This window comes from Zootoca vivipara, chromosome 16 (assembly GCF_965207765.1).
Source record: "Zootoca vivipara chromosome 16, rZooViv2.hap1.1, whole genome shotgun sequence".
Taxonomy (NCBI): domain Eukaryota; kingdom Metazoa; phylum Chordata; class Lepidosauria; order Squamata; family Lacertidae; genus Zootoca; species Zootoca vivipara.
The window spans coordinates 21041882-21067840 of record NC_142599.1 but is presented as its reverse complement, the minus strand read 5'-3'; the positions used below and the strand labels follow the sequence as shown (position 1 = coordinate 21067840).

The 25959-nt window shown below is 46.1% G+C and overlaps 1 protein-coding gene across 2 annotated transcripts; it reads right to left on the bottom strand.

Annotated features, from left to right (window-relative positions):
* Positions 1 to 1714: 1714 nt before the first annotated feature.
* On the bottom strand, positions 1715 to 24518 carry PLBD2 (phospholipase B domain containing 2). 2 transcript variants are annotated; one of them, XM_035098403.3, is made up of 12 exons: positions 24269 to 24518; positions 22263 to 22356; positions 21106 to 21264; positions 18701 to 18801; positions 17296 to 17510; positions 15040 to 15134; positions 13580 to 13740; positions 12175 to 12270; positions 9745 to 9816; positions 7871 to 8023; positions 6852 to 7014; positions 1715 to 3505 (listed from the first exon to the last, which is right to left on the bottom strand). In XM_035098403.3, the coding sequence occupies exons 1-12, from the start codon at positions 24484 to 24486 to the stop codon at positions 3338 to 3340; spliced, it is 1695 nt and encodes a 564-aa protein (XP_034954294.3). In that variant the 5' UTR covers positions 24487 to 24518; the 3' UTR covers positions 1715 to 3337. The 2 variants fall into 2 exon arrangements, with proteins under 2 accessions (XP_034954294.3, XP_088515798.1); XM_088659672.1 differs by lacking the exon at positions 7871 to 8023.
* Positions 24519 to 25959: the final 1441 nt, after the last annotated feature.

Genomic DNA, 25959 nt, shown 5'->3' with positions numbered 1-25959 from the left:
GTTTGACCTTCAGCCCCAACTTCTGGCTTATTCCTGCCTCCTGGTTTGGCCTTTGTCCTTGATGCTACCTCCTAGTTCAGGCATCCCCAAACTTCAGCCCTCCAGATGTTTTGGACTACAATTCCCATCTTCCCCGACCACTGGTCCTGTTAGCTAGGGATCATGGGAGTTGTAGGCCAAAACATCTGGAGGGCCGCAGTTTGGGGGTGCCTGTCCTAGTTTCTTTCCACAATGACTTCTGGCTTTCTCAGTGTCTTGCCCTCGTGTACCTTTTAACCCTAACTTCTGGCTTGCCTTTCAGCTTGCTCTGCAGTCTTTTTAGAAAGCCAATTCAGGTGGCTTCTAGAAAGGCAACGACGTTCAGCTGTGGGGATCTTTTTCTCTCAACGATTTATATCTTACACGATTTATTATTTGAACTGTTATTCTCTGGGAGTGCTGTTCTATAACAGCTGGTGTAGTTTTAACCAATAAACCACCTTGGAGAACTTCTTATCCAATAAAGTGGCATAATCCCCCCCCAAATAATAATAATATAGTAATAACAATAAACTTATGTGGGAGGTTTTTAAAATGGTAAACAGCTGCTTCAAAGTGGGGGATAAATTTCAGTAGAAAGGGATTAGCCCTCTTGTCTCCTACCATAGTCCTGACAAATATCATCCCACCCCCCGACCCCCAGCAACAGATTATCTCCATAAAGCAGGCATGTCCAAAATTCGTTTTGGGGGCCTAATCCAGCCCACAGGTCAGTTTAATCTGGCCCCTGTGGCAGTTCATTTCCTGGGGTAAAATCCTTTTAAAAAGCTCGACTTCAATCCTAAAAGAAGGTTAACAACTTTGGTCGGCCCTCCCAGCCCTTGACTTCATCGAAACTGGCCCTTTTTGAAAAAAAGTTTGGACAGCAATAATCCAAAGAGATTGGGAGGGTTTGCATGGCTCTTGCTGCCCTGGAATTCTTCACAGCACCCCTTCAGCATTTTTCTAAACATTCTCCTAGGAAACCAGGACTGAAGTCAGTTCCCCAGTCAGTGTCAGGCAGCCGAAGAACCAACCCCCATGGCCGGTTGTAATGAATGGACAAGGAAAAATTATTACCAGCGGCTTTTTATTCAATACTAGCTGGCCCTAGTGATTTATTTGTGTGATTTGTGTGATTTCCCCTACCCTGTGCCGATCCATGACGTATCCCTGTGATTCCCCCACTCCCTCCCCTCACCACCCCCCGACTTATCCCTGTGATTCCCCCCCCCATCCCTCTCCCTCATCCCTGTGAATCCCCCAACTCTGTCCTGATCCATGACCTATTATGCCTCCTCTTCCCCCCACCCCTGGCTTATCCCTGTGATTTCCCTCCTCTCCTCCGTCCAACCCCCCCCCCCCGGTTATGTGTTGCCCTGAGGGAGTCTCCATCCCCCCCTTCTCTCCTCTTCATGTGTTATCACTATGGTTGCTGAGAAGTGATTGGTGCACCTGTTTCTGCCAGCATAACCTGAGATGACACTGGCCTTAAGGTGTGTGAGTGATAGAAACAGGTAAAATGTGTGTGTGAAAGAGGGAAGCAAGGGTGTGTGGGAGAGAGAAGTGTGTGTGTGTGTGTGTGTGTGTGTGTGATAGAGGGGATGTGACTGTATACACCTAACTGGTGATTTCAAACGATTCCTGCCTTGTTTCCTCTGGGAAAATATCAGACCTTGAAGCAGAACATGGGGTGTCAAGTTAGTGTTGATATTTATTAAGACCAAAAATAAAATACGTAAATCATAAAAATAACTTTTGATCATACAAGGCAAGACCGAATTCCCTTCATATGACTGACCAATACACTCATATACCCTGATCCACAGGGACAGAGTTTATTCTACCAACAGATTCATATCCTTTTGGGCTCATGTATAAGGGGGGGAAAAGAGGAGAGGAAAGACGTCCCTTGAAACTCCTAAGCATTGAAGGCAAATTGCTGTTTTGGGTTTCCCCTCGCGTTTTTCATGCTTGTAGTGTAATTAGAATATAAAGCCCACATTGGCTCAAGCAGGGGGTGGGCAAGCTTTGTTTAAATAGACACCTCCTCCCCCCTTTCTAAACCACCAACTGGAGACTTAGTGCAAAAGACAGAGACTGGGGGGGGGGGTATAAATTTGAGCCCCGGAAGTCTTTTTTTGGAGCATCTACACAGAACTGAGCATACAGTCCTTCCACACAAAAACTCAACTCCTAGTTGCTCCAAGCTTTCTTCAATTGAGCAATATATTTAGGGGAGGAAGGCGTTGTTTGGTTGTTGCTATGGTTAAACAGCTGGAGAGGTGGAGATCCCTGCAGTTCTCTGCAGAAGATCACCCTGTGTTCTGTCAGTAGTTCCAGATCCACTTTCTTCCGCGTCAGCACTTTCTGCTCCCCATGTTACACTGCGTGCTGAACAGCCTCCCCCCCCCCCCCGATGCCCATGCAGAGAAAATACCAACTCTGTGCTTTATATGTAGGGAGGTCTCTGTACCCATAGGCTGCATTCACACAATGGGGGATTGTATTTTTCTGACATTCCCCTAAATGTTAATTCCTGCATTATTTTCCAGCTTCCACATGACATAAAAACCACTTCTGGAGTGGTTTATACCATTTCCCCAACATTCCCAGAGTGGTGCATGCTCTAGTTATCTCCCGCTTGGACTACTGCAATGCGCTCTACGTGGGGCTACCTTTGAAGGTGACCCGGAAACTGCAACTAATCCAGAATGCGGCAGCTAGACTGGTGACTGGGAGCAAGGAATTATGCATGGCGTAATTAATGGAGGGGTAGGAGGTGGAAGAATGCCCCCCTTTTACTTTTTGTGATAACCCCCTTAACTTATTTTTAGGCTGTTTTAGGGGGAAGTGCGATTTGGCTAAACTGGGGGGGGGAGTAGGGTTCAGCAGCTGAGGCTTGCGGATTTCACACACCCCTCCCTCTTCTCCCCCCACCCCCAGTAATTCACTTTACTCCTGAGCACCAGCAATCTTAATTCAGCCACCCATCTGGCTTAATGAGCTGGAAGCAGGCATTTGGCTGGACTCTTTCAAGGCTTATTGTTGCGTCCATAAGGACTAGAAACTTTGAAAAGCAAACAAGCAAACAAACAGAAAGTTAGGATTTGCAGGCAGCCAAATCCAGCGCTTCCCCCCCCGTGTCTGTGGAATCACAGTATATGAATAGCCCCAATTGTATCCATTCATTATAAAGCACCTTTACCCTTTCGAGAAAAGCGACCCGCTCACCCACAAGGGCCCACAGCACCAGCTGGGGTCGTGTCGAGCATGATGGGAAGAGTTTGACACACCAACACACACAGCCCGTGGGGCATCAGTCCCAGCGGACCTGGATGGGCGAGAATTTCCAGAGGTCAGGATGGCCCATATGTATCAGATTGCGGTAGGGAGAGGAGGTCCATTGGAAAGGAGGTAGGTTGTCCCAGGTTGGCCCGCTGGTGGCAATGAAACTGTAGTTCTTGGCCATCTCAAAGGAAGTGACCTGGCAAAAGGAAGGTGAGGCAGTGTCACGGACGCAATGACCTGTGCTAGTGTTCCCCAAAATTGCTGCCTCCCACCACTTGAAAACCAATTCTGGCAGGATGGTTCCTCAGATGAAGGAGCAGGATTCTGCCTACGTTTGGGATACAATCCGACACCATCTTGAATCAAAATGGTGGACCTGAACCTTTCAGAACTGTTACTGATTTTAACCCAAGTGTACAAGATGGCTCCTGAAATCAAGGAGCAGGTCTTCGTTTATGTTTGGGTATAATTGGATGTCATTTTGAATCAAGATGGTGGATCGAACCTTTCAAAACTCCCCTGATTTCAACTGCATATGTCAAAACTACCCTGGGGTTTTTTTGTTTTTGTTTTCTTGGAATTCCGAAGCAACCCTGGGCATTAGACTGCTAGTAAATTATATTTTACATGCGTTTTTACAATTATATCCTTGTGTGGTGGGGACTAACGGACAGAAAGTGACAGTAGATCCTTATGGCTGCAAAATCACTTCAAGGTTTGAAGAATTAACACCCACCAGTACATTCCTCGATGGTGTGAAAGTCTCTTTGCCCTTTCGTTCATTTGAATGTGTATCTGATCATCATCACTCTTGTTTGGAATCAGATGTGGCACAGGGACTGCTTGAGAGCCTAAGAAGAGCCTGGTGGATCGGGCCAATGACCCATCTAGTCCAGCATCCCGTTCTCACAGTGGCCAACCAAATGCCCCAACAAGCCCACATGCAGAACCCAAGCACAACAGCAGCACATTCCCCTCCTGCGGTTTCCAGCAAGCAGCATTAAAAAAAAAACATTACTGTCTCCAACTGTGGAGGCATAGCCCTGCCATAACGGCTAGCAGCCACCGATCGCCTTATCCTTCATGCATTTGTCATCTTTTAAGGTTGGTGGTCCTCACTGCCTCCTGTGCCAGGAAGTCCCATAGTTTACCTACGCACTTGTGGGGTGTAACATGAACGGTCAAATGCAACATTTCCTGTTTGCAGGCAGGGGAAGGTTAGTCCAGCCAGCTGAACTTCCTGTTACACCTGGTCGGGAGCATCCTTCCTTTGCATGTGACCAGGTAGGTGGGTGTGGCCCTTCCAGAACTAGCAAAAGGGCCAGTCACGCAACCACCTTCCTCTTCTTCCTCTTGATGCCATGCTCTCTTGATATTTTTGCTGTCTGCTGGCTCTCAGCCACCAGCTCATTCCCATACGGGATGAACTCAAACCCTTTTCTGTAACTCTAAGCTAAAGCCTGCCTTCAGGGACCCAACTGTGAACTAAATGTGAGTAAACTTCTTATTACTTTTAAAAGAAGCCTCTTAATCTTTATTCTCTTTAGGAGGGACAAAAGGAGACTTACCAGGAGCCAAACCCAATCTGAACAAAGCCAGATCGGATTGCTTAAGTTAAGAGATTCTAACGAATCTACCAACTAGTTTCCTGCTATGTAAAGAGGGGAATGTAGATTGTTGTATGAATAAACTCACTAGCATGAGTTAGGAAGGATAATATTTAATCCATCTATACTTTCCTGCTACCCACAACATTTCCCACTGTGAAAAGAAGCACTTTCTTTTATCTGTCCTGCTTCCATTAATATTCCATTAACAATTAAATCAAGAACAAATAGAGTAAAAAACAGTTTCTACCCAAAAGCTATATCCATCTTAAATACTGTAACTAAATAATTGACCTGAAGAGTTGTGTAGGCATGTGCATGTGTGGCTGAAAATGTGTTTTTTGTTTTGTTTCTTGTTTTTGATTTTATGGGATAGCATCCAATTTCATTGTAATTACACAATGACAATAAAGAAATCTAATCTAATCTAATCTAAATGTTTAAATCAGGATTCATGGTTTATTCTTACTGTGAACATGAGCAGACATTATTTTTTCCTTGCTGTTACATTTGCAATGGAAATATCTATCAAAGAATAGCTGTTTAAAACTGGCTCCCCTGTGATTACCTTGGGGTGCCCCCAAACCATTTGGCCCTAACTATCACACTTTAACCTCAGTTGTCTTAGCAACTGAGCCTTCAGTGGGGGCCGTTGACATTCCTCTCCCATCTGTGTCCCTGGAACATCTCAAGGAGATGCTCGGCTTCACCCTGGTGCTAACGCGAAACATAGACATAGCAAAACATCCCGAAGGACCAGTTGTGCCAATTTCCGGGGTCAGATAGGAAAGGAATGCAGCGGAGGAGTCATAAAAATGCAGGCACACAAAACCAAGCCTAATATATTCTCTCCGAGGGCCCTTCTGGCGGTTCCCTCACTGCGAGAAGTGAGGTTACAGCAGGCATCCCCAAACTTTGGCCCTCCAGATGTTTTGGACTACAATTCCCATCATCCCTGACCACTGGTCCTGTTAGCTAGGGCTGATGGGAGTTGTAGGCCAAAACATCTGGAGGGCCGCAGTTTGGGGATGCCTGGGTTACAGGGAACCAGGCAGAGGACCTTCTTGGCAGTGGTGCCCGCCCTGTGGACGTCAAGGAAATAAACTACTATCTGACTTTTAGAAGACATCTGAAGGCAGCCCTTTTTAGGGAAGATATTCAATGTTTGATGTTTTATCGTATTTTTAATATTCTGTTGTGGGCCGCCCAGAGTGGCTGGGGAAACCCAGACAGATGGGTGGGGTATAAATAATATAGTGTTGTTGTTGTTTTGTTGCTGCTGCTGCTGTTGTTATTAAAATTATTGTTTGCTTAAGATTAAGATAAGATTAAGATATCTTTATTGTCATTGTCCCCTTGCGGGAACAATGAAATTACTCGGTTGCTACATCCACTCAGATAAAGCATTCCGCATAATCCAAAATTACGAAACCTAATTAAAAACAGTAAATATAATACAAAATAACAAGTAAAATAAGATGACTTCAAAGTGCAGTCTTTCCATTTAAGGCCAAAATTGCTCTAGAGAAGAAACTGAGACGGCTTGTTCTTGCCTGCATTGTTCTATATCTCCGTCCCGATGGCAGGAGCTCAAAGAAATGGTGACCAGGGTGCGTTGGATCTCTTGATATGTCTAGTGCTTTTCTATGGCACCTGGTGGTGTAGATTTGTTCTAAGGTGGTGAGTGAGCAGCCAATAATGCTCTCTGCTGTTTTAATAATTCTACACAGCCCTGCTCTATCCTGAGAAGTACAGCTTCCGTACCACAATCAATCAATATCATCATCATCATCAAGGTTAAGTGGAATTAATATTGAAACATGATTAAAATAAAAAATTTCTACGTCAACTGTGAGAAGAGGATGCTGGACTAGATGGGACCATCGGCCTGATCCAACAGGCTCTTTTGATGTTATGATATTCTTAACCCCATACCTTCATATCGGTGCCTCCGTGTGGCCTCTGATGCAGGGCCCCAAAGGGGTAGGTGCCATTAGCAGGGTTCAGGTCTGAGCGGGCAGCAATGGCGTTTTCACCATTCTGTGGCGGATCACAGCTTTGGCACCGGGACAGTGGGTCCTTCGGGAAGTTGTTGTACCTGCATGGAGAAGCACAGGGAGGATGTGAATGGGGACAGAACAGTCAGGGCTTCAAGCGATGGCATAGTGGGCAAGGGCTCACTGTGATGGTCCTCTTAGCTACTCACCCAAGGAGAGCCCAAAAATGTCGGCCCCTATGTTGGTCCATATACACACAGAGACCTCTAAAGAAGATGGAGCAGGAGGAATTATACCAAATTCATTAGGATCAGCGATCGCCTAGGGCCTGGATGGTTTTGGAAGATACTCAATTTGCAAAACACAGTGAGTTTGGACAAAAGGCCTACGGGCCAACTGAAACGCAACCTTTTGCTTTTAATTGGAAACGCAAGCCATCTTGTAAAGAAGGGTGACCACCTATATACCACTAGCATGAAGCGGGAACCCTGTGCAAGAAAAAGAAAAAAGTACCCAGCCTCTGCTTGATTGTATTGCTCATTCTCCTTATTAACTCCTCCAGTTGACAAACCAAGGAGTCATCAATTATCCTGGCTTTCCAACAAAATAATGAGCAAAGATCTTCTCCATCTCAACCAGGGACAGTGTTTCACACGAGCTGGTGAACACCCAATCCAATTTCTAAGTCAACGTTTTCTCCAATTCATGCCTTGCTCCAAAAAATGTGATGTCCAGCTTGCAACCCAACCCTGTTTCAACAGCAAGGAGAAAGCGGTGTACAGTGGAACCTCAGTTTACGCCTACCTCCGTTTACGAACGCCTCCGTTTACAAATGGCGCGGACCTGGAAGTGTTTACATCCAGGTTCCGCGGCACTTTGCCGAGGTACCACTGTAGTATCCATTCTTTGTTCATGCAACTCCCAGCCTGCAGGGGGCAGCATGGGCTGACGTCTTACCTCATGAGCTGGATCATTGAGCCCAGGTCCCGGACCAGCGTCTGGTTGCGCCGGAATATCTGGGCTCGGGGATTCTTCTCATAGGTGAACCAGTCGCCATATTTCTGAACCAGCTGAGGAATGCCGCTGGTATTGAAGATTTCTTTAAAATACCTGGGTGTGGAGAAAAAGCCATGGAGCAGTGCCGGGGTGCGGGGGGGGGGGGGAGTCTATTATTTATTTGTTGCATTTACAGCCTGCTTTTCCTCCAAGGAGTTGAAGGTGGCACACGTAGTTCTCTCCCCCCCCCCATTTAATCCTCACAACAACCCTGCAAGGTAGGTTAGGCTGAGAGAGGAAGCAACTGGCCCGAGGTCACCCAGTGAGCTTCACGGCCGAGTGGGGATCTGAGTTCAGGTTTCTCCAAGTCCTAGTTTGGCACTAGAACACATTGTCTGGTGTCGGACTAGATCGCGGCTCAATCCAGAGGTTGTCGCTTAGCTCCCGAAGGAAGGTTTTTCAGTGGCACGACATTATATTCTAACAGATTATTGAATATTACAAACCTAGATAGCATCTTAAAAAGCAGAGACACCACCTTGCCGACAAAGGTCCGTATAGTTAAAGCTATGGTTTTCCCAGTAGTGATGTATGGAAGTGAGAGCTGGACCATAAAGAAGGCTGATCGCCGAAGAATTGATGCTTTTGAATTATGGTGCTGGAGGAGACTCTTGAGAGTCCCATGGACTGCTAGAAGATCAAACCTATCCATTCTTAAGGAAATCAGCCCTGAGTGCTCCCTGGAAGGACAGATCGTGAAGCTGAGGCTCCAATACTTTGGCCACCTCATGAGAAGAGAAGAATCCTTGGAAAAGACCCTGATGTTGGGAAAGATGGAGGGCACAAGGAGAAGGGGACGACAGACGACAAGATGGTTGGACAGTGTTCTTGAAGCTACGAACATGAGTTTGACCAAACTGCGGGAAGCAGTGCAAGACAGGAGTGCCTGGCGTGCTATGGTCCATGGGGTCACGAAGAGTCGGACACGACTAAACAACTAAGCAACAACTTCATTTGATGTAAGTTGTTCCATTTTGAAGTTATGTATCATTATTTTTTGTATCGGATCAGATTATGAAAGATGGTACCCCGTGTGAAATGATTTGGGAGGCTTTGACTGTGCTAGAGAAGAAACAAGAAGGGAGGGCAAAAGGTTTAAGATGCTACCATATGTGGTGGCAATGTAAAGTTATCAAAAAGACCTGGGGAAAGACATATACAGATTTGAAGAAAATGTGGGAAATGATTGTTGTTAAAAAAAAACCTGAAGTTATGATATTGATGGATTGTTTGAGCGAAAGACTTTGTTCTGATATGCAAGACTGGATGCCAGGCCAAGACCAGCCAGCCCCTATGGAAGGAAGAAGCCTCAGCCAAAGAAGATAAAGAAGAAGACTGGCAAAATAAATTACTGAACTATGCAGGACAAATTATTACAAAAAAGGGCAACTGTTCAATGCATATTTTGAAAGCTTTGTGTACAGATTTTTACATTAGTTTAACTTTTAAAAGTCACTTGTAATAAGATGAAGGTGGTTTTAAAATTGGATTGTTAAGTATATAAGGTTTTATGGACATGCATAAGCAAGTATATTACAATGGAACCAAGAGGAGGGGTGAAGTGAAGTCGACCCAAAAATTATGGTTTAATCCGATTATGATTTTTTTCTTTTCCGTTCCGTTATTTTTGGAAAATCAATAAATGGTTATTAAAGGGGGAAAAGGGGGGGGATTATGATAATGTGTGTGTTCCTTGTTCTATATTTTGCTACTATAAACTGCCTCGTGTGCAGAGAAAGGCGGTATACTAATTAAAAGTGAAATGAAATCCTTACGGCACATTGTAGCTCGCCCAGTAGCCTTCTTGGTAGAGCAGTTCCGTCTTGTCGTCAAAAACCACCATCCCCCTGGAAAGACAGAAATATTATTATTTTGAGGTCGGAGGGAAAGTCGGGCACTCAAGTCTCAGTGCTGGGAAGACTCTCATCTCCTCCCAGGTGCAGTGGGAAGCTGCCTTGTACCAAGTCAAATCACTGGTCCATCTAGTTCAGTATTGCCTGCAATGATAGGCAGAGGCTCTCCAGGATTTCAGGAAGGCGGTCACGCCTATCGGGAGACGCCGCTGGGGATTGACCTAAGGCTCTCTGCATTCAAAGCAAGTGCTGGAACCATTGAGCTAATGCCAAATTAAATAGCTGAATTAAATCGTAGACTGTCTAGTAACAAAAAATAAAAAATAAATTCCTTCCAGTAGCACCTTAGAGACCAACTAAGTTTGTCATAGGTATGAGCTTTCGTGTGCATTCACACTTCTTCAGATACACTGAAACAGAAGTCACCAGACCCTTATGTATAGTCAGAGGGTGGGGAGGGGTATTACTCAGAAGGGTGGTGGGAATGGGTGATTGGCTGATAGGAGTGGCAAACCTGTTGTCTTCTAACAATGTCTTCTAACATTGTGTATGCCATCAAATGCCAACGGTGCCCTTCAGCTCTCTATATTGGACAAACAGGCCAAACCCTACGCCAAAGGATAAATGGACATAAATCTGACATCAGGAATCACAAGACAGAGAAACCAGTAGGAGAACACTTCAATCTCCCAGGACATTCTATACAAGATCTCAAAGTAGCTGTTTTATTACAGAAAAATTTCAGAAACAGACTGGAAAGAGAAGTTGCTGAATTGCAACTCATTACCAAGCTGAAAATCATGGAGAGACCTGGTCTGAATAAGGACACTGGATTCTTATCTCACTATACATGATCAAGCTTTCTTTAGCACCTCAGCCCTTGCTTTTTCCTGCAAGACCAATTGCAGTCGTTAGCAGTCGTTAACAGTCATCAACAGGTTTGCCACTCCTATCAGCCAATCACCCATTCCCACCACCCTTCTGAGTAATACCCCTCCCCACCCTCTGACTATACATAAGGGTCTGGTGACTTCTGTTTCAGTGTATCTGAAGAAGTGTGCATGCACACGAAAGCTCATACCTATGACAAACTTAGTTGGTCTCTAAAGTGCTACTGGAAGGAATTTTTTTTTATTTTTTGTTTCGACTACATCAGACCAACACGGCTACCTACCTGTCTAGTAACAGTGAATCAAACGATTGCCCTATCTAGTTCAGTACTGTCTGCCCTGAGGAACACGGGTGGCACTGTGGTCTAAACCACCGAGCCTCTTGGGCTTGGCGATCAGAAGGTCGGCAGTTCGAATCCCCGCCACGAAGTGAGCTCCTGTTGCTCTGTCCCATCTCCTGCCAACCTAGCCATTTGAAAATACACCAGTGCAAGTAGATAAATAGGTACCGCTCCGGCGGGAAGGTAAACAGCATTTCCGTGCGCTCTGGTTTCCGTCATGGTGTCCCGTTGCACCAGAAGCGGTTTAGTCATGTTGGCCACATGACCCGGAAAGCTGTCTGTAGACAAACGCCAGCTCCTTTGGCCTGAAAGTCAGATGAGCACCGCAACCCCAGTCGCCTTTGACTGGACTTAACCATCCAGGGGTCCTTTACCTTTACCTGTCTGCCCTGATTAGCATCAGCTCTCCAGGGCTTCAGCCGCTGACTAGCAGCAGGTCCCTTGAAAGCCCTACCTGGAGACGCTGGGAATTGAAACAGGGACCTTCTGCATTCAAAGCAGATGCTCTGTCACCGAGCTATGTTTTTTTCTCCTCTGCTTTGTGACGAAGTGTGGGCTATAAAACCAAAGCAAGACTAAATAATATTATAGTGTCTGTCAGGGATGCTGGTGGCTACCCTCGAGTAACGACGCGCCACACCGTCGTGTCTTTAAGACTTTTATTGGTGCATACTTATTTACAGTGCAATGGCGCTTTCCGGCTACGCGCCCAGCAAAGTAGTTTGGGGACCCCAAAGCGCCGCCCCTTGCTCCTACGGGAGCTGGCACGCCTCAAATCAGGCGTTGGGGGGAAGGGCTCCTGCGCTGGCCATTTCCTGTATAGGAGCTCTAGGCTGCAGTTGCGGCTCTTGGGTGCAGCTCCGCTGCTGGAGCTCTGACTGGTTGAGGAGCTGGACTTTATGATGGGGGTCTGTTCTCTGTAACTCCGCCCCCTTACAGTGTCATGGTTCACAGCTGCTTGCACTAATCCTAGCTCAGTAAGCCAAGATGCTGGGCTCAGTGTTATAGGTAAACCTAGCCACTATTAAGCAGGGAAAGCGCAATATTTAAAGGTGTGTGGAGATGAGGGCGAGAGCTGGGCATCCCTGCTTGCCCAACAAGGTACAGTTTGGAGCACTTACGGGATCTGCTCCAGCACCGTGAGGACGCCCTTCTGGAGGCTGGCCTTCCCCGGGACGAAAGATTTGTAATCCACGATCATCCACTGGTTATTGTACCTGTGGCAAAGAAGCAGAACAGGTGAGTGCCTAGCATGCGCACAATGCTTTTTGAATTAAGGGTGGCGTGAAAGTGGCCTAGGGGCCCTTGAATCAAGCTGCTCCCTCTCAGCCTAATCCACATCTTCTGTCTGCAAACAGGGATAATAGTCTACCTTGCAGGATTGTTGTAAAGATTTTAAAGATGAAGCACGCGTGAGCAAGATTTATCCATCTTGCTTCATTTCCCATAGCCCAGGCACCCCCAAACTGCGGCCCTCCAGATGTTTTGGCCTACAACTCCCATGATCCCTAGCTAACAGGACCAGTGGTCGGGGAAGATGGGAATTGTAGTCCCAAACATCTGGAGGGCCGAAGTTTGGGGATGCCTGCCATAGCCTAACTGGATCTTGGGCAGCAAAGCTTCTTCTCTCTTTTTCTTATAATAATTTTTATTAATTTTTGATTACCATCCAATAGCCTCATTGCAACAATTCCAAATTATAATACAGTTACTAATACCTATCATTCAAATATCAAATTATATAATTTAGGTGCCCCCTCACGTGCTAGAATCAATGGTTTGATGTTTTTCTTTATTTCTGCGTTCCAAAATCTTATTACTGGTACAGCGGTGCTTCGCTAGACGAATTTAATTCTTTCCACGGGTCAATTCTTATAACGAAAAATTCGTCTAGCAAATCCCCTAGGAATGCATTAAAAATTTTTATTATTTTTTTGCCGATAGGAACGCATTAATTGAATTTCAATGCATTCCTATGGGAAACCGCGATTCGCTAGATGAATTTTTCGTAAAACGAATTCATCTCGCGAGGCAACCTCCGCTCAAAAAATCCTTTCGTTAAGCGAAAAATTCATCTTGCAGGGCATTCGTCTAGCGAGGCACCACTGTAATTTAAATTACATTCTGGTCAAAATAATAATCCCTTACGCAACAACTGCAATATTAATAACTTCTATTCGTGTTGACACATTAAATGATTTATAGAAATACTAGTGAGGCCCCTTGTTCTTCCTGTGTGTGGCAATTATTCTGTCTGTGGTGTTTCTTCCTGTCCTTGTAAAATGTTATGTCTATCTTTCCCCCGGTTGTTGCTATTTTCCGTCACGCCTTGGGCGGAGCTGATATCCCATTGCAGGTTCAGAAATATCTCCATTGCTCTGTCCTGCGCTTTGTTGTTTCGCAACTTTAACAACGCCAGCTTCTACCTGATCCCGTCAAACTGGGGACGCCATTGGGGATTGAACCCAGGAACTTCTGCATGCAGGGCCTGTGCTCTACCTATGGAGCTACGGCCCCTCCACTCACGTGCCGCTGTTGAACTTCTGGAAAATGGCCGCCCACTCCATCCCACTTGTTGCCAGCCGGTTGGCCACGATGTTGCGCAGCCACTCTAAGACGCTCTCCTCGGGCTGAATGAACGTCCACAGGCTGCTGTTGCTGTTCCCAATGGTGGTTTCCAGGGATACCTGCAGAGGGAAAAGGCCCTGAGCAAGCCTTGCATCTGGGAACCCCAGGTTGTCCGATGGAGGGAAGTGTCCTAGCTCGGCGGGAGGACACCTGCTTTGCACGCAGAATGTGCCAGGTTCAACCCGTACGCCAGCCTTTCTCAGCCTCTCAATCTCCCCAGATGTTGTTGGACTACAACTCCCATCATTCCTGAACACGGGTCCTGCGAGCTAGGAATGATGGGAGTTGTAGGCCAACAACAACTTGGGACCCAAGGTTGAGAAAGGCTGCCCTATGGCATCTCCAAATAAGGCCGGGAGAAGACCCTGTCCGAAACCCTGGGGAGCCACTGCCAGCCAATGTGTTGATGATACAGAGCCAAATGGACCAATGGGTCTGACCCTGTACATACAATACAGTTTCCTGTGTTCCTATGAGATTATCTGAAGGATTTCAGTGATTTCTAAAAGCGCAGAAATAAAGCAATTTGCTTGATGTTTTCCCAAACGGGAGGAATTTTCAAAGGCTATCAAGGCAGCCTCTGTGTCCTTCAACAGGGCCAATGATAGCTCAGTTGGTTAAAGCATAGTGCTGATAATGCCAGGGTTGCAGGTTCGATCCCCGTATGGGGCAGCTGCATATTCCTGCATTGCAGGGGGTTGGACGAAATGATCCTCAGGGTCCCTTCCAACTCTGCAATTCTATGACTGTCCCAGTAGCACCAATTGGATTCTCGACCTGGGATCTGGAAGTGGGGGTTGTGTCCCTGGTTCTATCTCTAGCATTGGGCCTAGGAAAGACTCCCTGTCTGAAATCCTGGAAAGCTGCTGCCAGTCTGTGTAGACAATACTGAGCCAGAATCAATATAAGGCAGCTTTCTATATTCCTACTGAATCGTGTTTGGCCTGAGTGCAGGACCTGCTATTCTGCATGCTACTAGCTACAGTGGTACCTCACAAGACGAATGCCCTGCAAGACGAATTTTTCGCAAGACGCATGCGTCTTGCGATCTGATGGTGACTCACAAGACGAATTTGTTTTGCGAAAAATTCGTCTTGCGAATCGCAGTTTCCCATAGGAATGCATTGAATTTTAATTCATGTGTTCCTATGGGCAAAAAAAGAAATTTCAATGCATTCTCACGGAACGAATTAAATTCGTCTTGCGAGGCACCACTGTATATCCAGCCAAGTCTCCAGAGGCTTCAGTTTGAACCCATCTTGGATGACATCTGCAGCAGAGGAAGGTTCTGCATGCTGGTTGCAAGGTTAAATAACTCCCTATCTAGGACAGCAGTGGAAGAGACAGGGGCCACTCACCAAGCCGCTACTCAAGATGTAGAAGTCATCACCAGAGAAGATGGCGCCTGGGTAGGAGGAGAAAGACTGGACATACCCGGGGATCAAGCTGTCACCTGGGGAGCCCAATTGCAAGCAGCCATCAGCACTTCCCTGGCAACAGACACCCCCCCTCCCCACTCCAGTAAAGACCTTCGATTCTTATAAGAATAAAAGAAAATTATAAATTACTTTGGAGATAGTAATGTTATAAGTACTCTAAGGTCCAAAATATAAAATAGGTAAAGGTAAAGGGACCCCTGATCATTAGGTCCAGTCGTGACCGACTCTGGGGTTGCGGCGCTCATCTCACTTTATTGGCCGAGGGAGCCGGCGTACAGCTTCCGGGTCATGTGGCCAGCATGACAAAGCCGCTTCTGGCGAACCAGAGCAGCACACGGAAACGCCGTTTACCTTACTGATGTAGCGGTTACCTATTTACAGTCATACCTCGGTTTAAGTACGCCTCGGTTTGAGTATTTTCAGTTTAAGTACTCTGCGGACCCGTCTGGAACAGATTAATCCACTTTCCATTACTTTCAATGGGAAAGTTTGCTTCAGGTTAAGTACAGACTTCCAGAACCAATTGTGTTTGTAAACCGAGGTACCACTGTATCTACTTGCACTTTGATGTGCTTTCGAACTGCTAGGTTGGTAGGAGCTGGGACCGAGTAACAGGAGCTCACCCCGTCGCGGGGATTCGAACCGCCGACCTTCTGATCGGCAAGCCCTAGGCTCTGTGGTATATAAACCACGTGTCTGAAATTGTACAGGAGAGCAACCCTGGAGCCATTTTGACTTCCCCAGTGAGCTCAAATACTCCTCTGCAGTATGGGAGGCAAATGGGGAAAACCTCCCCATTGTCTCTTTGCTCACAAATCCTGTCTCAAGGGTGTATTTGTGTATGAATAGGGTGAGCCTGTGGCCTGGATTCAGGAACTGAATATTTACCATCACAAAAGAATGGCCAGGCTGCCCAGGTAGAGCAATCAGTGGCCATTATCAGGTATTGTGACAAACAGGATTTTTGTATTTTTGTTGGAGATGGTCTCCTTCTGTGATGTATGTATGATGTTTTGGGGGGTGGTCTTGAGCTACAGGGTGGGCAATTTCAAAAGACTATATAAGGGCTTGCACACCATTGTTCGGGGGTTCCTCTCCTCCCTCCCTGCGTGGGGTGAGTGGGGGAACCTGTTGAAACAGTTTAATAAAGATCAGGCTTATTAGCTGTTTTGCTTCTCAATATTCTCTGGTTGGCCTCTGTTATTTTCTTCTACCAATAGGGAATCTACTTAAGGACTCTATATGGGCTCATGGATACCCCATAAGGGGAAAGGAGCAGTTTTTTCTTATAACAGTATTTAACACCATTCAGATTAAATCAAATAAACAAGAAATATTTGGTGTTAAGTTGGAGGGGATGCCAGGAAACCGGGAATTATCTTCACATGTGGTGGGGGTGTAAATATGTACAATTTTTCTGGCAAAGGGTGTTAAAGGAGATAACAGAAATCACTGGGTTAAAGCTGGACCGAAAGTCCAGAGGTAGCATTATTATCAATTTACGATGGGGTGGAAGGTTCGCAGGCTATGAAGGACTTGCTCACAAATTGATTGACAGCTGCATGAATTATTATGATAGCTAGGAAGTCAAAGGGGCAAGCAGAATATAAAATGGAAGAATGGTATAAAGAGGTGTGGGGTATAGCTATTAAATGATAAATCAGTCTTCCTCAAACTCAGCCCTCCAGATGTTTTTGGCCTACAACTCCCATGATCCCTAGCTGGCGGGACCAGTGGTCAGGGATGATGGGAATTGTAGTCTCAAAACATCTGGAGGGCCAAGTTTGAGGAAGCCTGTGATAAATCAACATGTGCCATTAAGGTAAGACGGGGAATATGCAAGAGAAATGATTTTGAGGAGATATGGAGGGGTTTTGTAGAATTTGTACTATTAAAATGGAAAGGGGTCAAACCATCGCAAGAGGTGTTGAAATTTTGGGTGGCTGGATAGTTACAATGGAATAGTCTCGGTGGTGGGCTGCACATTTTTATTCTTATTTATTTATGATTATTGCTTTTTCAAAAGAAAAAAGAAAAGGAAAGACCTTTGTAAAGCCTGCTGGATCATCTCTCACCACTGGCTATGCTGACTGGGGCTAATGAGCACCGCAGTCCAATAACATCTGGAGGTCAAAGGTCCCTTGCTCCACCCCACATCCTTTTCCTGCTACTCACTGCGGGCTGAAGTCCGGAACGGCAAAGTATACTTCTTGAGGATGCGTAGCATGGACTGGTACATATTCCAGGTGTCGTGGGAGACAAGGAGATCCTGGTTGCCAGGCAACAGCTTGATGAATGCTGAGCAGGACCCAGAGCCAAGGACCCGGTGGTTTCCAGATTTGTTGAAGGCCGATTCCAGGTCTTCCAAATCGCCCCCCAACTGGAACAAACTAGCAGAGGCAATTCACATGACGATGCTTTTTAGTTATTTATTTCACAAAATTTATACGCTGCTTGGTTTTTTTTAAAAAAAGAATTAATAACCTCAACATGTTTTACAAAAAGAATACTTTAAAAAAACCATTTTTTTAATAATTCAAAAAAATAATTAAAACCAATGATAAGCTAAAAACCAGACTAGATCACATGTCAAGGTTCTACTCCTCTGTATAGGACGAACTAAAAGAGGTGCCTAAAATTAACATGCCTGCCTTATGTCAATATGCAAGGAGTTCCAAAGTATGATATTGATTATATATTAGATTTCTTACCTGCCCTTTACCATAAGACCTGAGGGCAGGGTAAATCCTCTTTTAAAGTCATCTAAGTTGGTTGCCATCATTGCCTCTACCAGGAGCGATTATTATTAAGGTGGGGCATCCCACATTCAAACCGTGTACAGTGGTACCTCTACTTATGTTCACCTCTGGTTACGTATCCTTTGGGATACGTACACGGCAAACCCAGAAGTATTTTTCTGGGTTTCGCCGCATGCGCATGCACAGAAGCGCTAAATCGCACTGCTTGCATGTGCAGAAGTGGCACTTCCGGATACGCACATCTCGGGATCCGGCCGGAGCTCCGGAACGGATCCTGTGCACAACCAGAGGTACCACTGAATTTTAAACCTTGGGCAGGGATCTTAGAAAGGGAAATTCGTTGCTCAACTTTGCTTGTCTCCTTATTCAACATCTTTATCAATGACTTGGATGATGGGCTTGGAAAGTGAATTAATCCATTCCAGATGGGTCCGCGGCGTTCATAAACCGAAAATTCGTAAACCGAGGTGTTCATAAACCGAGGTTCCACTGTATTCCTCAGCTGCAGTAAAAAAAAATTAGGCTTCCAAATTAGCAAAAAAAGGGGGGGTTAAAGCAAACACACACCCCCAACTGAGTGCAGCCAATGGCGGCAGGACTCTATGTGTGTACTTGTGTCTGTGGTGTGGGTGTGTTGCATGCAACTGTTGTGAGGGCATGTGTGCACGGTGCCTAGGACAGTTTAAATATGGGCGCCAACAGGTTGACGACCCCAGGCTTAAACACCATGTGCAATTGTCAGTCCTGTGCAGAATCCAGGCACCCGTGAAATGTCTCCACTCCCGCATTTTCTCACATGCGCAAAAGAACAGAAGACTTACAGAAAGCCAAAGGGTGCGATGGAGAACTTGCCAATTGGGAAGGCCACCCGGCCGTTATAGCCATCCTCAAGGCCCTTGAGCTGCAGCAGGGCGAGGCGTACCTGGGCATTTTGATGGAGAACACACAGGAATCACAGAGTCAAACGTTAAAGGCAGCCAAGAAACAATCCCGGACGTAGTTTGGTGCTTGTGGGGGGAGAGCTTACAGCAATTAGGCTGCCATATGGAAGGCAATGAACCCACCAGCTTGCAGACTGAATATTAATTCATTCCAACAATTGCACAAGATGAAACGGAACAAAAATAGCAGCCATTAATGTTCATGTTATTATAAGGTGTTATATCCCAGTGTCTTGGGACTTGAAGGAGAGCCACTGCAGCTGGATACTGTGTGCTTTTTAGTGGCTAAGCAACTGGTTTTTCCGGCACTGGAAGGACCAGAAGACTCCTCTCGTAGCTGGTAGGACCTTTTCTTCTCTTGCAGCATACAAAAAAGGGACTTTCGCCAAGAGGTGCAAAGAGCACAATTATTCAGAGTTCTGAGGGCCCTAGTTAGGGTTATTTGCGTGCTATGCATGTCATATGGGCTCCACTAGAGCAGGCATCCCCAAACTTCGGCCCTCCAGATGTTTTGGACTACAATTTCCATCCTCCCCGACCACTGGTCCTGTTAGGTAGGGAACATGGGAGTTGTAGGCCAAAACATCTGGAGGGCCGCAGTTTGATGGGGATGCCTGCACTAGAGCCTTCTCCCAATGTCACGATTAAAACGCCACCTTGCATCTTTAAGCATAGTTTTAGTACAGGCACCCCCCAAACTTCGGCCCTCCAGATGTTTTGGACTACAATTCCCATCTTCCCCAACCACTGGTCCTGTTAGCTTGGGATCATGGGAGTTGTAGGGCAAAACATCTGGAGGGCCGCAGCTTGGGGATGCCTGTTTTAGTAGGTTGGCAACCCTAATAAGCAGAAGCATAAGGGCCAACTTGCACATTTGGCAACCTAGTAAGTTAGTTTTTGTTAAGAGGCATTTGTGCTTATGATATAGTCACATACAATGCTTGTAAAAACACACCACCACAATATATTAATTCACACCACCACAACATCTTAGTTCTATTATATCCTTGTGAAAGTTAAGTTGCGTTTTTAAATCCGGCTTGTTGTTTAAAGGTTCACTACCCAGTTCCACCCACAAGTGGGCCTTGACACCACCAGTCAACCCCCTCCCCTCTTTCTGATTCGTGGTTTTCATCACACAGTGCCTGCTTTTGCAAAACAGTATCACAAACTGACATGCTTTTGCCAGCATGTTTTCGTTTTCCTTTACAGTGGTACCTTGGTTTAAGAACAGCTTAGTTTATGTATAGAATGAGTAACAGAATGTGCTGGAAATGCAACGAAAAGGAAGGGGACTTTTATCATATGTGGTGGAAATGTGAAAAGGTTAAAGGATACTGGGAAATGATATATAATGAACTGAAAAAGATATTTAAGTATACCTTTCCGAAAAGACCAGAGGCCTTTCTGTTAGGACTGATAGGCCAAGAGATAACTAGGGAGGACAGTACCCTTTTTTTGTATGCGACAACCGCGGCGAGGACACTATTAGCCCAAAAATGGAAGACCCAGGACTTACCGACAATTGGAGACTGGCAGACAAAGATGATTGAATATGCAGAACTAGCGAGACTGACTAGCAGGATTCGAAACCAGAGGGAGACAAGGTTTCTAAGGGATTGGAGTAAATTTGTGGATTATATGGAAATGAACTGTAAAGGTTTGAAGACACTTGCAGGCGTGAAATAAATCCTACGAATTGATTCTAAGATTAGATACAAAGGAACTGCGAGATAAGAATTGATTAGAAAACCTTTTGAGGGGAGGGAGGGAAGTCAAGCTCGGCGGAGCATGTTTTTGGTTAAGAATAATAAGATTGGTTAAAAGAGTTTGTTTGTTTGTTTTGTATAATGTCCTAAATGTGTTTATTTGGAAAATCTAATAAATAATTATATATATAAAAAAAGAACAGCTTAGTTTATGAACTTTGCCTTGGAAGCAGAACATGTTGAGTGTGTTCCATTTGCAAATTGAGTTCCTGGCTGCTATGGGAAAGCACGTCTTGGTTGAAGAACGCTTTGGTTTAAAGTTCCGGAACGGATTAAGTTCGTGAACCAAGGTACCACTATATTGCGGTTTAACAATCAATCCCCAGGGAATGATGGGAATTGAAGCCCAGTGAGGGTAATGGGGTATGTGGATCTCCTAACAATTCTCAGCGCTCTTTAACAAACTACAGTTCCCAGGATGCTTTGGGGGAAGCCATGTCTGTTTATAAAGCAGAATGATACCGATTTAAAGGTACGACGCGGGTGGCACCCCAGCCTCAGAACAGAATACCGCACCTGGTACCAATATTCAGAATCGCCCGCTGCCTCCATCAGCTGCATCATCCAGGCGAGGTTGGCTTCGATGTATTTCTTCAGCTTCTGGCAGTAGTCGGTCTGGTACTTGAATGGCCCACAGTAGCCCACCATTGTGTTCATCCAGTGCATGTAGATGAGCTGCAAAGGCACAAAAAGTTAAGGCAGCTCAGCTAGATCCAGAGCGAGAGGCAGTTGCAGCTCAGCAGTAGGGCGTCTGCTTTGCATGCAGAAGGTCCCAGGTTCAATCCCCAATGGGATCCCCAGGTAGGGCAGGGAATGCCATCCTGCCTGAAGCCCTGGAGATCTGCTGCCAGTCAGTGTAGACAACACTGAGCTGGATATTGAACAAGGAACCAGGCAGAGGGCCTTCTCGGAAGTGGTGCCTGCCCTGTGTCATGCCCTCCCATCAGATGTCAAGGAAATAAACAAACAACAACAATGTATTATTTGTACCCCGCCCATCTGGCTGGGTTTCCCCAGCCACTCTGGGCGGCTTCCAACAAAAAATTAACATACATTAAAATGTCACACATTAAAAACTTCCCTGAACAGGGCTGCCTTCAGATGTCTTCTAAATGTCAGGTAGGGAAGTTTTTAATGTTTGGTGTTTTATCGGTGTTTTTAATATTCTGTTGGGAGTCGCCCAGAGTGGCTGGGGAAACCGAGCCAGATGGGCGTGGTATAAATATTATTATTATTATTACTGTATTATTATTATTGATGAATAATAATAAAGCAGCTTCCTATGTTCAATTCACCCTCACTGGCCAGGATTGGGACCTATAACTTAAGTTAGGTATGTTAATTTCAATCTCTCTACTCCAAGTAAAACCTTCTATATTCAGTCGGCGTTTGGAAGCCCTTCCTGAATCTTTCAAGTTCATTCAGAACAGGCAGGGGGTAGCTCCTTGCTGCTCCAGGTAATATGTAACAATGGCTTTCGGGTCCTGCACTCTGCACGTGTTCAGAGACCACTGCATCTGTATTCACCCTCCATAAGTGCCATCATGGAAAGTGAATTTCTAGGTTAATGCATGCCTCAAATGGTTTTGTCCTGAGAGAGCTGAAGTGATGGGATAAGGGTCTTCAATAAAGCTGGAAAACATGGAGGGTGGAGGCCGTACGCCAACACTTACCTCCTGAGACACAGCTGCTTCCGCCAGCCCTGCCGCGTAGGCCTGGAGGCTGTCATTATACTTCTCATTGGTGGTTAGTTCCAGGGAGGCCCAACTATAAGTGAGACAGAAAGAGAGAGGATAAAAAGTATTGAGAAGACCAGCGAAGGAATCCATCTGTCAAGTTTTCCCTCCTTGCACTATATAGCACACTTCTGCTTGAGTCCTTAAATGAGCTCCTCTGTCACACTTCAAATCAGCTTCAAGCTTCTGGTCCAGGCTTCCTCAACCTCGGCCCTCCAGATGTTTTGAGACTGCAATTCCCATCATCCCCGACCACTGCTCCTGCTAGCTAGGGATCATGGGAGTTGTAGGCCAAGGTTGAGGACGTCTGTTCTAGTCCTCAGTATGAAGGCTTCCTACCAACTCCATGACTTGGGTCATCAGCTGTCAAGCTTGTTGAGTGTGGAAAAGTCAAATGTAAACTCAAGACCCATCCCGTAAACTTTAGTGTGAAAGAACTTCAGGCCTGGGGGAGCCAAATCCTGCCCTCCAGGAATCTCTAACTGGCCCTTGGGACTGTCCCCAGGTCATACCCTCTTCACAAACACACCTTCTCTCTCCCCCCCCCCCGCTGCACCATCGCTTCCCAGATTTGCTTCACAACCTCTCCTGGAGTGTTTTGTTTTGCCCACCTGGTATGTGTCCTTGAAATCTGTTCATGGCTCTTGCTTGCCTGAATAGAAAGGGGTGTGTGAGTGTGCTGTGCCCGCTTCTACCTCCAGCACACGGCCCCTGGAAGGCTCCCCAGAAGTGAATGTGGCCCTCAGGCTGACATAAACAACTGAAATTTAACCAGAATGGTTTGGCACTCAATTCATATTCCCAGGGAACTCTGGTAATTGTAGTTCTGCGAAGGGAAGGGGGGAGATGGTGTGGGTGTGTGGGTGTCTCCTAACAACTCTGAGACCTTAGCAAACAACAGTTTTAAAAAATAGCCAGGGATCTGATAGAACAGTTCCAACTACATACTAAATGGTTTGGTCTTTTTAAAGGGGAAATAAGATCAACTGAAGAAGGGCGAGATGAATTAAGAAAAATGAAATGTGGATCTAATGGAGTCAGTTGTGTTGATAACAGGTTATTTTTTAAAAAATAAACACTGTAAAGGAAAAATTAGTCCATTATTATACAGTATATTAATGAAGACTGAAGAGTATGTTGAATAGAGGATTCTTAATCTTAATTGTAACACAACTGGCCCTGTATTGAATCGGTGTGGGTGTTTACAGGTACAGCATGTAGTGTCGAATTCGAGATAATCAATGCGTGCCAGCACACCCCATAAGAGTTTCTCAGTAGTCAGCAGACCTCACTCCTCCCTGCTGCGTCCTGCTTTTAAATAAATGCTGCAGATAACTTACTTAAGACTCTGGACTTCATGTTCTTATGTCCCTCCCAGAGTCTTGTGATTGTTTACTTTAAAATGTCGCAATCCGTCCCTTTCGCGTTTGTGGCGCCCTCCTGCTCATTCTACCAAACGCGGCCCTGGAGTCCTGCCCCGAAGGCACCGCTTTTTGCAGCGCAGGGTGGCACGCACGAACTTAAACCCCACTGCCTTCATTTTGCACCTACTCCGGGTCTGCGCGCTTTTGCAACGCGATCCCTTTGCGCGTTTACTCGGAAGTAACCCCCTCCAATGAAAAAACAACAACACCCGGTGTTCATTTGAGCTAGCACCCGGTATAAACGTGCACGAGAATCGGGCGCTTGCAATGCACGTTTACTCGGAAGCAAACCCCTTCCTTCCTCTGGCCCTGCTCATCACAACACTCGCGCCTTGCAAGGCAGTCCTAGCAGCCTGTTTACTCGCAAGTAAGCCCGACTTCGCCCAACAGGGCGTGGTCCCAACAACAAAAAAGGAAACCCGGCTAGGATCGCAGCCTTGCCCCGGGGACCGATTTGACCCGCTGCAATGGGCGGACACCCACCTGCCTGCCTGCCTGCCTACCCGCCTACCTACCTACCCGGTCTCTCGGATGCCCTCGGTCAGGTTAGCCCAGGCGACGGCCGCGGGGACCCAGCCAGTCACGGTCTGCAGCTGTCCGGAGACGGGGTCCAGCACCACGGAGCAGCTGCGGGTCGGTTCGGAGCCGGCGGCGGGGAAGAAGGGAGGCGGCCGGGCGGCCGGCTGCTGCGCGATACCGGGCAGGATCAGGGTCAGCAAGAGCGCGAGTCGCGCCATGGCCGGATCGAGGGACGTCCCCACCGGCCCAGGACGGAGGCGCGTCCAAGGAGTCCCACGTGAACCGCTGATGCAGCCGGAGGAGGAGGAGCGCCAAGGAGAGACGGCCCCTCGCCGCGACCGGCGCGCTGTCCCCGCGACGGCCCCAGGGGGGAGCCCCAGGCCCGCGATGGCGAAGGATCCGAGCGCGCGTCCCTTCTTCGCCCGGCCGCCTGCCTGCCTCCCGTCCCAAGGTGAGTTGAGTGGAAACTTCGGCACTTGGTGAGCTTAAGGTTGTGGCCGCTGAACCTGGGAGTCCCGCGCAGGAAGCTGCCTTCGTTCTGAGTCAGCTTGGTATTACCCGCACTGACCGGCAGCGGTTAGTCAGGGTTCCACACCCGGGCGTTTTCCTTTTTGTTTTTTTCATCTCAAATCTTTATTCATTTTTTTAAAAAACATACATAACAAGAAAAAAGGGACAAAAAGTAGTGAAAAATAATCAAATTATATACAAAGTAAATTTGTAAAAAACAAGAAAAAACATATACAAAGCTACAACAGAATAAAATAGAAAAAAAGGGGAAAAAGAAAATAAAAATCACTTCCTGTTATTTACAATACGCGTTCCTTTGTTTCTTCTCTCCTTCTTGCTGTTCCTCCTGATCTGTTCCATATCAATATTTCACTTTAGGTTTATTTTATTTTCTCCTTTTAAGTTCTAATCTAAGCATCTCGCTAAATTAACCTCTATGTCTTCTCTCTCCAAGTAATCTTGAACATACTTCCATTCGCCTATTATTTTTTTGCCTCGGAACGTGTCTGATTATTGCCGTTAATTTTGCCATTTTTAAATATTCAATTAACTTTTCTTGCCATTCCTGAATCGTTGGTAAGCTAGCTCCTTTCCATTTTGACGCAATTAATACCCTTGCCGCTGCACATGCGTACAGCAGGATATTTACTCTATCTTTTGGTATGTCTGGTGGGGTCATACTTAAGAGGAGGGTTTCGGGTTTTTTTTAAAATGTACATTTTAGAAGTTTTTTTAGTTTTTCATATATCTGGTTCCAAAATTCCGCCACTTTTGGGCATGTCCACCAACAGTGATAGAAACTCCCAATTTTATCCTGACATTTCCAGCATTTCCCCTCTCCCGTTTTGTAATATTTCGCGATCTTATCTGGGGTCATGTGCCATCTATAAAACATCTTTAGAATATTCTCTTTAATTGCTGTACAAGCTGTGAATTTAGAGTCAAATTTCCATAGATTATCCCATTGGTTTGTCATAATTGGTCTGCCGATATCTGATGCCCACTTTATCATGGTATTTTTCGTAAGTTCATCTTTCAGCTCCCGGGCGTTTTCCCTAGAGCTTCCTGGAGATTGAACCCGGGGCCCTCTGCGTGCAAAGCAGGTGCTCTAACCAGGGCCGGATTTAGGTTTGATGAGGCCCTAAGCTACTGAAGGTAATGAGGCCCTTTTTATATGTCCA